We start from the raw sequence: 14,424 nt of genomic DNA, 5'->3' as shown, positions 1-14,424 counted from the left end.
CCGATGCAAACACTGTAGCTCTACCTGAGGCCTAGAAGAGTTTGGATCGTGTAATCGGCATCAAGAATACCCTGTTTTCTGTGCTGCAAAAGCAAATCCACTTTGCTTGCACTTCCAAAATATGCTATCGGTACTGTTCGGATCACTGTGCTGAGGAAACCTCCAGAGCTGAAATTCAGATATGGTAATGGCTTTTTTGTTTCCAACATGCGCTGAGCGGTAGACCAGTCACAACCAACTGGGCCATCTGACCAATAAGAGCAGAGTAGGCTCTCGGAAAGGAGGGGTTTAGAGAGACTGAATCCTTTATGGAACCATTTCAAACACTGAGAAAAGAGGTTATGCTGCAATGTATATTCTGAGAAAATATAGTGTTTTGATCTTGGATGCATGTAAAACTATAGTTGTAATAATATAGGGGCACTTTAAAGCCACATTTCTAATTTTAAAGCTGAAATAGTCTGTTTCTAAAGGTCAGACAGGGCGGAAATGGTATTGTAAAACTAACCATTTTTAGTGCTATAAAGCTTAACTAACATTTAGAAGTGGACTTCAAGAAATGTATTAAATGCAATGAATGTGTTAGAATATGGCTATTTCAACAGTAAATTGTAAAGTGTGACGCTGTATTGTTGGTTGATGTTCCTCTTCTCTCTGTGATGGGAGATGCTGCCATGCTCTCTGAAACTTCCTTTCACCATTAAATCGATCAGAGTGAGTCAGCTCATGTTGTCTCCTGTCAGATTCGCCCCAGAACAGCTGCGTTTAGAGACGTGGCTGCCAAACCAATGATCGCCCCCCCAGCTTTTCCTGGATGAGTTTGGTTTTTGTAGCTCATGGGAACTAAAGCAGCATGGACACGAGTCAGAGTCTGATCCAGGAACAGCACTCGGAGGAATCTGAGAATATGTGCCCGCAGGCTCAGAGACAGGAAATGCAGCATGTTCATCAGGCGCTCTGATTTGAACAAATTTCTGCACACCCAATCACTTATAATTAATTCATTTGCTGAAAAGGTTGCAAATGTTATGCGAGGAGGAAACTGATTTTTGTGTTTGTGTGCGCCTGCAGGCCAATCTGTTGTCGTCCCACCGGAGTCTGGTTCACAGGGTGGAGACCATCGCTCTGGGAGACAAACCCTGCGATCGGGGAGAACATGTCACACTCTTCCTTTTCAACGACTGTTTGGAGGTAAAGCTCAGTCTTTCCTTGTCATTGCACCATATCTGCTCTTCTGAATGCGTTTATGGAGATATTACAGATGGGAAGGCCCCCCCCCTTTTCTTCATAATGCATTGCAAATGCTCCATCAGCTTCCTAAAAGCAGCACCAATATATGAAAGACAGTCTTGATTTCTGGTCTTGTTTATGGTTTTTTTTTATGGTAGCCTTATGTCAAACTACTTGCTAGATTTTCACTATTTTGCTATTATTACACCCACATTGCATTTTAAAAAACAATTAAATTGATAAACTCAATGCTAAGTATCAGAATTACTTTGGAGCTATCCACAGTTGTTTTATGAATCCATTAGGTGTCATTTATTATTATTTTGTGCGTGTATCTGGATCTTTCTCTAATTTTCATGAAATTTGTTATGAAATGTTCAAAAACAATAAAATTTTATAAATGCTGACAGCAATTTAAATACACCTCTTCTATAAGCATGTTCTTCGGAATGAAAATACTGTTTGATTATTTGAAATTCTCTAGGTGGTGTAATTATCCTGAAAATGTAATGAAGGAAAAATGCAAATTCCCATTTAAAATGCAAAATGTTTTTTTATTTATTATTATTTAAAAGTAGGAACAAATTTCAAAATCAAATAATTTGACTTTTTGCGACTGTATAGTTCAAATACCAACTAGTATAACCCCAAGAAAACACCAGAATATTTATGATTCAAATATTTATTCTGTAACAGTACTTTTCACTTTATTACTTTTTAAAAATTATTCATATACTCGCATATTTACATAGTGTCAGGAAAATGTTACTTGATGCATTGTTTACTCCATTTGACATTTTTCATTAAATCAATTTTTTAACCTATTAGCTTTCTAAGGAACTAGCACATGTATTCAAACTAGATTTATCTTTTTTTTGTTGTGAATATCTAGTGGACATCCCCTTTTTTGGTCTTCCCTTCCCTCTGTCCTCCCTAAATTTCCTCCCTTTTTTTTTTTTCTCCAAAATTTCAGCAACCTCAACAATTGTTTGTTCAGTTTACGGGTGAGCGGCACCGTTGAAGAAAAATGTGTAATTTATGCATGTTCAATCTGTGCTTGCTGACTCGACTCTCTGGCCTGTTTCCCCCCTTAGTGAAGGGGATGCGTTTAAGCCCCGTGGAGGGGTTCGCTCGTGTGTGCCGGTATGTGGCTGTGGTTCTCCTCGCCCAATGCCGGCTCTGGCCTAGTAATGAGAGCAGGGAGAAGGGAAGACTCTGAGTGATCAATTATTCATTTTAGGAAGTCCTCTGTATGCATATCTGTCACCCCGATCTGCATTACACATTTCAGCTCTTCTAAAGCACCAGAAGGACTCCCCACTATTCCAGAAGAGAACATTGACATTCCTGCATTATGAAGAAAGCTGCATGTTTTAAGCGTTTAATAATGTGTGTGTGTGTGTGTGTGTGTGTGTGCTTTTTCCTTGTGCGTCTTCATATTCAGATCGCCAGGAAGAGACACAAGGTGATAACCACGTTCCGGAGTCCGTTGGGTCAGACACGGCCGGCCGCCCAGCTCAAACACATAGCCCTGATGCCCCTGTCCCAGATCAGAAGAGTCCTTGACATCCAAGACACAGAGGGTGAGGGGACCACCCGGCATTCTGCATTCTACCAAGTGCACTCGTGCATATTTGAGTTTTCTGTGTTCTGAATTGGCACCCTGGAGAGGGAGGTTAAGTCTGGTTAAGTGTGTCAGTTTACTGTAGAGTTGGCTGATGTTGGTCAAAATGATTTGTATTTTGGTCTAAAACAGATTATAAAGGACACTAAATCCTTAATCTTGTTTACTTTTACAAATATTGCAATACATAGCACATTTATAGTTTTATTAAACATTTTATGAACATTTTAGGCGAGGATGTAAGAGTTTTGATTTGATTTCTTTGAAACCAGTTCAGAGAAATTAATCAAACTTGCAGGCTCTAAAATAATTTTTGTGATTGTCTATAGCGGATATGCTAATAAAACACGTCTGAATTCTTTTATGCCAAACAAGGAAATGGAAGGATCACAAAACTAATCTGATTCTGTGGTCTTTAGGAAATTCAATGGCCATAAAACGCATATAAAATCTTTGCAATATTCACAGCATTATTTTTTATCACCAGCAGAATCATTGAGAATATATTGTGAATTTTTAATATATCACCCAGCCCTACTTTACTGGATTTTGATGAGCTAAAGTCACAGTAAGACCATAATTTCACACCGTAATAGCACATTATTGATGAAGATCACATTCTGGAGCCTGGAAATTTGACTGAGATTCAAATCTGTGCGTCCACAAGAGCGGCTCATACTAGAATCAATTTCATGTTTCAAATTAACTAATTTCCCAGTAGTCCACTTGTTATGGTCCCATCAATGTATAGAATGAACTCCTGCCCTACATTGATTCCCAATGAATATAGTTTCACTTGGAAAGACAAGATCTGATAGATGTTAAATGTGTTGTGAATGTTGTTTTATGTTTGCAAACGAACAAAATGTCAGTGACAATGTACATCCAGCTGGTCATTATTAGAAAATAAACTCTGAAAGGGTCTCGCATCATCCTGAAGATTCATACCGCCCAGCCTTAGTTCTAGGTCACATCCCTGACCTCACAATTTTGTGTGTATTTGTTTATCTCTCAGATTGTCAGAATGCCTTTGCCCTGGTGGTACGTCCTCCTACAGAACAGGAGAACCTGTTATTCAGTTTCAAGTTGACGGCCGAGGACACCCTCAAATCTGCCTGGCTCAAAACTCTATGTCGACAAGTGGCCAACACGATTTGCCGAGCTGATGCGGTGAGTGAACACGCACGCACAAACACACACACATATAGAAACATGGTCACTTCCTCCTCAGATCATCCCCCTCAGGCCTGGAACAGAACTCAATTATTTATTTTATTAGCTCTGCTTTCTTTTATTGTGGCTATAAATTAGGAGGTTTGTGTGGGCCTTTTGGTGTTGGCTAATCCTATTAGATGCTCCTGTGTGGTTAAACTGGGAGGCAGATTAATGTAATTAAGAGTGGAATTGTACTTGAACTTTACACTTCAGACACAGACGTCTTTATCTTCATGCTGCAGAAACGCAGGTCCCGCCCAGGCCATCCACCACAGCACTTGTAATTGGTGCAGGCGGACAGATGCATGTATTTCCCTTTATAATTAAAACAATCAGACCAAACCCTGCGGCTAAGTGCGTTTTGGCCTGGCCTGCAGTTCTCCCATCGACCATGAGGTGGCGAGCTATCCACACGTCACCCACGTGAAATGCGGCCTCATTCACTCTCTGCTCCTTTGAATATCAAGAAGCCCCAGCTGTTTGGAAAGCTAAACAGTGATGCTTCTCTTTGCATTTTGACAGGCCAGCAGTATCGCTGTGTATTTATTTAATTTTCCATGTCTTAAACAGGAAGATCTCATTCAGAGCACTGATCCTGACTCCGTCCAAGTGAGCACAAAGGACATGGACAGCACGCTCAGCCGAGCATCCAGGGCCATCAAAAAGACCTCAAAGAAGGTAGAGCGAGGAACCTGAAACTACAGAAAACAATTACACGACACGCGTGCAAATTTGGTCTTGCTGTCAATGTTCTGAATGCTTTCTTGAGAATGATATCATAAAATAACTATTCTTAACTCAGTGCCTTGTAGAAAACGTATAGACTAATTGTGCATTTTTGTGTGTTCAGGTCACAAGAGCGTTTTCTTTCACTAAAACCCCCAAGCGTGTGCTTCAGAGGGCATTTATGGCCAATGGTACCCCAGATGAGAGGAGTCCTGGCCCAGATGGCGATCACATGGGCCGAATGTCCAGCAGCTCCACACTGGCTGTGAGTCCCCACACACACACTTTCTCTGTCTGTCTTTTTCTTCTCACTGGTCTAACACACGAATAAAAGATGCACACCCGGTCGATTGATGCAGCATAATATAACACACTCACATTTAAGACCTATTCACACCATCCTCTTACTAATGTTCAGAAAAACATGCACAGCAACATGATGCATCTATAGGATGTGCTCCTTCAAGGCTAATTCACTCGAAGAATAAAGCAACAACAAAAAAGAAAAAAAGAAAAACATTTTTGGAGCTTGTCAGCACTGGTGCCTATTCAAGGAACATGAACAAGATTTTTTTTCTTTTTTCCCCCCATCTGTATGTTTCTGCTTGTGCGGAGCAGAGTGGGCATTTTCAATTCCCTTTTCATAGAAATTTCAAGCGTGCTGTTGTTCTGAATATCAGCACGGCTGTGATTTGACGGAAGGAACTCAGTAATAGTGTATTTTAGTAAACGGTAACAAAAAAAACCCCCTGCTATTAATCTAAAATTAAATGTTTGTAGCTGTGTGATTTAATGTATGTATTTTATAAATAAGCACATTTTGCTTAAATTAGAAAAAAACAAAAAAAACTATTGGTACTGATCTTTGACTGGTATCACTAGTATTGACTACTGAAATAAAAGGGTGTAATGGGTATAGTATGCATATATATTAAACTAATTTCCCTTTTGTCATATCACCACATTTGCTGTTTAATTATTTTTACTTAAACTACCGTTCAAAAGTTTGGTCAGTAAGATTTTATTTTTAGGGTAGGCAATTCCGGAGAGGCTAGGAATAGCAAGTTATCTTTTGAAAGCATGAGATCCCACCCTCCCTTCACAGCGCTCTTCATAGCCACACCTCCAAAACACATGAGCAACAGTAATCTGCAAAGTGTCACAAGATGAGAGACGGCGTTAAATTACTTCATGTCTCAAAGCACATAACTTTACAATATTAATGAACATAAACAACTTATAGAGCTCTTACTTGTACCACCTGACTGCTATAGATTCGTTTCGTCATTGCTAGTGTTGAAATGGAAAGTAAAAATCTGGGTCTGAGGATGTGAACAGCTCCGGCTAGAACGTCAAGGGTCTCCATCTCGTAATTATGGTTATGACATGATGTGAACGCAGCACAAGTTCATTGTTTTGGCTCGAGGAACTGGCTGCTGTTTATTTTTGTCTTATTTTTTTATGGTGGCTGTCTGTCTACAACTCTGCGTAGCCTTACAGAACACACTGATGACGTGCGATATCTGCGCGAGCAGGTATGGAAATATGATGCTTGTCATTTAGTCGCATCACACTTGGTGTAAACAGGCATTTGCATAAATTCGTATTTTTATTTAATCTCATTTTTCACAGTTAAACATTTACAGTATGACTTGCCAATCCAGTTGGATTGAATTTCCCTCTGAGGATTTACTGTTGCTTTGGTCATTCACTCCTGTTTTTCTTTCCTTCAGCATAAGGCAGGGCTCCAGACTGCTGGTGTGACTAAAATTTGTTAGAGGTCGCACTGGTGCCACCACAACGTTCTCCAACTGATAAGAGCTGGCATTTCTGTTGCATATGGGAAAAACTTAAAACGGCAAACGAGACAAAAGCAGAACAAAACCTCTTTTGAGCTGCGCAGCGTGGACCGTTTATCAGTTTGGACCAATATTAGACATCTGATCTCGATCCAGCGACACCGTAACTACACCGTGCTGGGAAATAGAGTGACATGCATTTGAATTCGGTGCAGTGTTTATTACATCGCTGCGAGATCTAGTGAAAAATATTCAAATTCAGCGCAGAATTCTCTGTTATAAAGTTATAGAAGGGTTTTCAGTCGACAAATCAACATTCACCCCTGCATTCAATGTAGCAACCTTAACTGCTGACATCCCACCCTGCAAAAACTAATTTCAGGGAGGTAGCATCAACCCCTCCAACCTCCACCCACCCAATATTACTACACAATATAATGTGTCTACATTATAATATAATATATTATAATCTGTGAGTTTCATCTCATCAGGTAGTAGTACATTAAGAGTCATAAGCCGCATTACCTGGGTCGCTCGCTTGTATAACATTTGCGGCAGTCAGGGAGCCGCTTTCAATATGTGGGAGACTCACAGACCTTTAGGTAGAGGTGGGATGTCTACAACTGTAACCATGGTATTGTGGGAGAAATTGTCAAATGTTTTTACATTATTCATTTCAGGGTTCATTCATACAACCTTTTGAAAGTGAAATTCAAGCACTTTTTTAAGGGCTTTCAAGTGCGTCACACTTTTTCCAGCTCTTCAAAGCTCTTAATATTATCCAATTTAATTCATGTGATGACCAAAAAAAAAGAAAGAGAAATGTTTGCCAATAAAAACCAGGTTTTTACATGTTACTGTTATTACTGCATCTTAGCTCTAGCTCAGTGCTTTACGGTCAAATGTGCATTTCCAAGAAATAAATTTATTAGTTACTGCACTTAATAGCGAAAATAATAGTAATTTTACTGCATCTTAGTAATTTAATCATCATTTTGATTAAATTACCTTTATGATTAAAAATCCCCCCAGTGCCACCATCTGTAGAACTTAGTGGCACTAGTACCAGTGCTCTCAAATGCGTCTCGTTCCTTGAAAAGGGATATTTTTACCTTTAAAAAAAAAAAAAAAAAAATTATTAAGGTGAATCATGCACTGCTAAATATTTGAGAAATCCCTGCGTTCGTGATGAGATCGCGTTCAAATTTTTCACTTCCTCTTTCAATTTTAAAGTGAGTGATTGTGAAGCCATGCGATGCAGGGACGGAGCCAGATGAGGTTAAACTCTCTCTCTTTCTTTCTCTCCATCTCCCTCTTCCCTCCTTGTGAGTGTAGATGTCTCGTTCAGCCTCCACGTTCAGTCTGACCGACTCTATTAAAAGCGCAGTGGTTCAGCGGTCAAACTCTCTGGACCATGCTCCGCGGCCCAGAGTCCCACTGTGTGTCCGCACTCCATGCAGTCCAGAGACCGCTCCCGAGACCCAGCTCAGTCCATCCGTCCTGTGCCTCCCAGCTCAGCCTGTAGCTCAGGGCAGAGAGCTGCTGGTGCCCCCCGAACCGCAGTGCAGGTGCCCGCGGCGGGAGACCAACCTGTAGGACTCTTAAATGTGAGCACAGCAGTTCTGCCTCTTTGACTCACTGTGGCTTACTAACTCCTACTGTATCTGGGGACGGTGTCAACACTTACTCACTAGCACACGGATGGGCTATGGTAGCACTCATTTATTATAGATGATCAGAGGATATGTTCAGAGGGATCACTTAAAAACGAAAATTGTCATTTACTTACTCAACCTGTATGACTGAGTTTTAAGTAGTTTATTGTAATGGTTAGAAATGTACTGGCCACTTTCTTTCCATAATGAGTGAATGGGGGTCCAGATTGGCAGCAAATGACAAGCTCCATAACTGTAACTTAACTGAAATTGACCATTGTTAACTTGTTCTGACCTCTGAAGTAGCTATCATCTCATTCGCACTTCTGCATATTCAAACTTTTAACGTTATGATTTATGAATATGCATCACGTGATCAATAATTGGCCATCATATCGATGTCATGTCTTCAAAGTTGACACATTGCATATAAGTATTATTTGTATCCTATTTTAGTCTTATTAACATTTTGAATTGGCTTTTTATATTTTCAGTTTAATTTTATTAAGAAATCAATTTAAATGAATAATAAATGAAATGTATTTAATTTGTGTTTTTGTTGTTGTTGGTCATATTAATTTTAGTACTTTTTAAATTAAATTAAAATTATTTTTATTTCAGGTAGTTGCCAAAGCATTAATTCTAATTTAATTTATTTCATTTCTGCTTTATTTTAATTAATGAAAACAATTTTTAATAGTTTGTTAATGATAACAACCCTGGGATTTGGATCTGTTTCAGACTGAAATGCATCATATTATTCATATGAAACCCTTTTATAATATTTAAATAAAAAAACTAATTTCCTTTATTTGTTTGGAGCTTGACAATCCAGGTCCCCATCCACTTTTTATTGCTTGGTAAATAACCTAGAAATTCTGTTAAAACACATTTTGTGTTCTACAAAATAAAAAAAGACAGAAATATCCTTATTTTTGGTGAAATATCCCTTTAACACAGACCTCAGATCATTTATGATGGGTAAAATATGAGACCAGCTGACACATGCTTTTATAGTTCCATGATTCTGAGTATAATGGCGGTTCTCATATAAAGACGTTATTGTTACTGTGGCATACGATGTGATTTTTTTTTTTTCTCCTTTTCTTTTTTTTTTTTCATAAATCTCATATTTATACTGTGAGACTGTTACGAGATCACATTGGCATGATCTATGGGCGTGAAAGCTGTAAAGTGGCTGATGACCGTGATTTAATCTCCTCCTATTTCTAATTTAAACCCATAAAGTGTCATCTGTATACTGGAGTGTGTGTGCATGTTTCGTTTAGCACACAAGGCAATTCATCATGTTTTTTTTCCCCCTCATTGCCATCGGCCACCTTTATTGATCCTGAGGCCTCCAACGGCAGTGCAAGGCCACCTTAATTCTTATTAAGCAATGCTAAATAAAAGGATTATTTGTGTGCATGTGTGAAAGCAGCCTGGTGCTTGTTACATCGGTGGGCTCATTAAGAGTAAAGCGAAATAAATTGGGTTTGTGGTTTGCTAACCTCCTTTTCACCCTCACATCTGTTTAAAGAAGAGAATTTAGTATTATCCTCTGCATGTAGGTTATTCCTTCGGGTAACACTGTTGGTTCTGATGGGTGAACACTTAACCTGGGTCAACTGTGTGCATTCTTACCTCAGCGAGCTTGTAAAGCCAATATCATTAACACGGATTTCTCCTCTCGCCTCTCCTAACCCCTCTTGAATAAACTTCTACAAAAACCTGTGAACCTCTGGCTTCTGCTAGGACACTTAAAAAAGGCACTGGCTTTTGGTTAAAAGACAGAAAATCTCTACATTATTTAATGTTTAGTTCCTAGCCTCAATCCATGAAGATGAGCTGTAGTTCTGTTAGGATTCTGTAGGGATGGGCGGTGTGATGGTGAATATACCGTGAACTGTTAATCTCATCAACAAAATTACAAAATAAAAATTTTCTTTGACAAAGTTTTGATCATGAAAACTAGATTATAATTATACTGTTAATTAAATATATACTATTTATGAAAATCGAAGTAAATATGTTTGATGCCAGATTAAACTGAAGGACAAAATATTAAATATAACTCAATTTAAACACATTTTATCATCAAAAGGCAATACAAAAAAACAAAGTAACACTGAAGCTATGTAACTGTGGGAATGTTACCACTTTGCAGAGCAACATCCTGCCTTGATACAGAACTTCAGTTAATGTGCAAATTTGATCTAAAATTTTATTAATCTCGTTTAATTCTCATTCAAAACTACTTTTCTATCATTTCGATTGTCGCTCATCTAATCCAAATTTAGGGTCCAATTTATCAGTTAACTGTTTTGAGTCTTGTTTTTTAACTCGTGTTACATAATGTGAAAACGAAAATACGGTCAAACTTAAAAGTGGCGTTTCCCATTCTAATTATGCTTTTAAACGAAAGTTTGCTTCGGGTAGATTAACAAAAAGACCCTAGGTTGCATTTTGGCGACAGTTATCCTTTAATTATTTCATTCGATTTTTTTACTTTTTAATTTGAAACTCGGTTGCAAACTAAAAGCTTATTTATAAAAATGCGTCTTTGGTTTGTGAATGATTTAATTCACTGGATTATCCAATAGCACATGGGTATTTATTGGATCAACTATTTTAAAGTGCCCCTATTATGCTTTTTCGAATATTACTTTTCATGTAGTGAGTAATATAGCTGTTTGTGACTGTAAAACATCTATAAAGTTTTCAAGATCAAATTGCTCAAAGATAGTTATTGTCTCCTAAAAGAAAGAACTGCTGAAACGAGTCGTCAGTAATTCCATTCTCCCTTCCTGTTAAAAACGTGTAACAATATAACAGATTTCCATAATGCCAGCCAATGGCAGCAGCCCACGAACAACGTCCACTTTGACCCGCCCTCAAACACTGTAGCTCTAGCTGAGACATGGAGCTTGGTTTGTATTGTCGACATGTCAAGAATATGCTGTTTTCAGCACTGCAAATCCACTTTGCATGCAAATCCAAAGGATAAGGACTTGCGCTGGAATTGATAAGGAAAAACTGACACCATTGTTTGTATCAATTGCGAAGGAAGCCTGAGTTGAAATTCAGATGCGCTGTTAGCTGTAGACCAATCACAACAGACTGGGCCATCTGACCAATCAGAGCAGAGTAGGCTCGCGGTAAGGAGGGGTTTATAGAGACCAAATCTTCGAGCGAATCATTTTCAGACTCAGGCAATTCATATTATGAGAAATTTAAAGTGACCTTGTATGCATGCAAACCTACTGTAGGAAACCTCCAAAACAAAATATTATAATAAAGGCACTTTTAAATATATCATCGTAAAAAATGATAAAAATGTTATCACCATTATGTGAGTGATTTTTATAAAATCCCACTGTCATACCGCCCACTCCTAGACTCCAGTATGAATAGTTTGTAAAAAGTGCCCTAAGAGCATTACTGCTCAACCAGCACTCAAACCCTGCATTGAATCTTTAACAAGGTCTTCTGGGTATGGAAATGCACCAAAGGTTAACACATCCACCACGTCCAATTCAGCACTCTTGGGTCTTAAACTAATTACAGACTGGAATGGAAATAACTCAGTATTACCCTAAAACTATCCTTTCGCTATATTACTTTTTTTTTTTTTTCTCTCTTTTTTTTTCCAGGCTGTTCATTCTCCATCCATGATCAACCTCTCCTCTGCCTTTGAGAGGAAGTATCACACCTTCAGCAGATCCACAACTCACCTGATCTGAACTTTGCGTTCTGCACTCTCCAGTATTGAAATTAATTCCACACTACGGTACCACGTCCGCCACACGCCTCTAGCACATGCTCCCCCCACCACCCCCACCGGGTTTAATTTACAGGTCCAGGACACACCAAATGAAGGAACGGCTTGTGTTGATGGCGATGTCTGGGCACATTTAATTAACATAGGGACATTTATAACTGTTGTGTTCTGATTTTATTAGGGTAAAGTTTTCACGCAATTATTAACCACTGCAAGTATTTCATATGTTTTATTTCTTAATCTAAACTAATCTAGTTTTCAGCTTTTATAAAGCTATAGACATCTGGCCCGTTGCATTTTCAGTGGAAATGCACTGAGCTACCACAGTAATGTCTGGTTTAAAATGTAGTCTTTTACTTTTAGAAGTGATTTTTTTTATTGTTGATTCAGGGGTATGGGTTTCTAAAAGTCAAAAGAGAGTTGTTGTGGTCAGCCTGCCATATTTATTCTCCAGAATCACTTCTAAAAATGTTTATGTAAATCCTCCTTTCTGTCTCTATTTATGTGTAAATATTGTATTTGTACCTCATGTGATTGTCATACTAATTACAGTTCGTCTCTACCTTTTTGTAGTCTCTGCACTTGCATCAACACCAACATGAGTTCATGTGTAAAGCAAAATTCACTTTAGTCTGTAAAAGGGATTCATGTAATGTCCTTGCCTACTGCAGATTTGTTTGGAGTGGGTTGGTTTTATGTTATTGGTTTGACTACTTTTGAAGGTGACTTCATTTATTCTTTATCAATAAAAGAAGCATAAAGCCTTCATGTTTGTGTCTGTTTAATAACTGTAATTTTTTTAAATGGACTGTTCTATAAGATCTCAGATGAAAATGTATTGCAATCCATTTTTCTATCTTGCACTGTAAACTAAAGCATACTTTACTACCATAGAAATCTCCTTCCAGGACGAAGATCCTTAAAGGCCCTATACACATTTGTTTTTAAATATTCACATGGAAAACTGATATTACGCTTAATTAACTACATCTTTGCATTTTTTGGCTAGATATTTTCTTGCCACTGTCACCTCTGGCTTGCTTAGTTGGGGACATTTAATATTCAACATTATTATTGATCTGACTGCACTGACACTATTTGATGGGAACTGAGCAGGGGTGCATTTCCAAAAAGAATAGTTAGCCAACTATGATCGCAATTTCCATTGAACTCTATTGGTAATGACAGAACTTGGGTTTATTTGGGAAATGCACCCCTGGATGATGACATTACCAGAACTGCTTTATAGCCGAATTGAACTAATTTAATAATTGATGATCTTTACAATGAAACTGAATCAACATTGATCTGACTTGAGCTGAACAATGATTTATTTTTATTTTTTTCTGCTTAACAGTCGAATTGAATTCTGTTTGCATCATTGAATCATCATCTTCCTGTTATCACTGTAAAGCTGCTTTGAAACAATCAGTATTTTATAAATATTATAAAGAATAAAGGTTCATTTTAAAGGCACTATAAAAAATAAAGGTGACTTGACTTGTTGCCATCTCCAGTAGTTTTTGGTCCAAAACCAAAATGTAAATCCCATATATTCAATTTATAATTCGCCCAAAAATGCAAATTCTCTCATCATGTGCTCATTTACTCCCTCTAATGTCGATCCAAATCCCTGTGACTGTTTTGAACGATTGTTACCAGAAAAATAGTGGAGACTTGGATCACAGTCAACAGAAATGATAGTTTAAAATATTGGATCCATTCCCAGATTGAATGAGGGCCATTGTGGGTGATGTGTGTCACATCTGAATATCTCTTTGCTCTTTAGATGTGTCATTTGACTCGTTGGAAGATGAACAGAAGGTTCACAATCATAACTGATGCAGCCAAACAGCTGTTCGACAGAAGAATCCGATGGCGTCACTTGCAGATTTATTTATGGGCTTGTAAATAAACACATGAAGACCGATATGGACCATTGAGTTGGTTTTCAAAAGCATCAAATAGGCAAATTATTATGCAGTGCACCTTTAGTGTACGGTTGATACTTTTTCTACCCCTCAATAGATTTGGAGGCTTAAGGGGCTCCGTCCAGTCTTAAGCAAATCTGTTGTGCCATTCCAGGGTGCTCATTATTGCACCAGGAGGCCTTTGCCCTGATACTTGTGCTGTTTTTTCCTCCTTCAAAGCACAATCCGGGTTTTCGTTGTATCTGCGTGCAGTATGGCACTATACAGCCAGCCTTCGTTTCACCTAACCAAAGACATAGATGCTGAATAGTATCCTAGATACTGCGCTAACACTGGAGCCCTGACTAAGAAAGACCAAGAACATATATAAAAAAGGATAGCAGAGGTCTTTATTTTCTTTTTATATTTGCCTTTATTCCACTTCAAAGCCAATAAATGCCTCTTGTTCGTCGTTGGTTAGGAA

The 14,424-nt window shown here is 38.3% G+C and overlaps 1 protein-coding gene and 1 long non-coding RNA gene across 8 annotated transcripts in view; one reads left to right on the top strand and one right to left on the bottom strand.

Moving 5' to 3' along the window:
- ect2 (epithelial cell transforming 2) overlaps positions 1–12,796 on the top strand; it is a 30,148-nt gene extending 17,352 nt beyond the window's left edge. For 4 of the 7 annotated variants that reach the window (XM_082156224.1, XM_082156223.1, XM_082156226.1 and 1 more), the window contains 6 exons: positions 1,072–1,191; positions 2,675–2,813; positions 3,870–4,024; positions 4,640–4,747; positions 4,920–5,060; positions 11,903–12,796. In XM_082156224.1, the coding sequence (XP_082012350.1) occupies positions 1,072–1,191; positions 2,675–2,813; positions 3,870–4,024; positions 4,640–4,747; positions 4,920–5,060; positions 11,903–11,992 (753 nt within the window). In that variant the 3' untranslated portion in view covers positions 11,993–12,796. Of the gene's footprint in view, positions 1–1,071; positions 1,192–2,674; positions 2,814–3,869; positions 4,025–4,639; positions 4,748–4,919; positions 5,061–7,929; positions 8,202–11,902 lie in introns of all 7 variants that reach the window. The other 3 variants (XM_082156220.1, XM_082156221.1, XM_082156222.1) reach the window with 1 other exon arrangement.
- The window catches only part of LOC309488221, a 159,140-nt gene that overhangs the window by 61,256 nt on the left and 83,460 nt on the right, over positions 1–14,424 (bottom strand). The window lies entirely within an intron of this gene.

Source organism: Leuciscus leuciscus (assembly GCF_965113295.1).
Source record: "Leuciscus leuciscus genome assembly, chromosome: 23".
In the NCBI taxonomy this organism is placed as follows: Eukaryota; Metazoa; Chordata; class Actinopteri; order Cypriniformes; family Leuciscidae; genus Leuciscus; species Leuciscus leuciscus.
The sequence above is the reverse complement of the archived record's forward strand: the minus strand, read 5'-3'. Positions and strand labels throughout refer to the sequence as shown.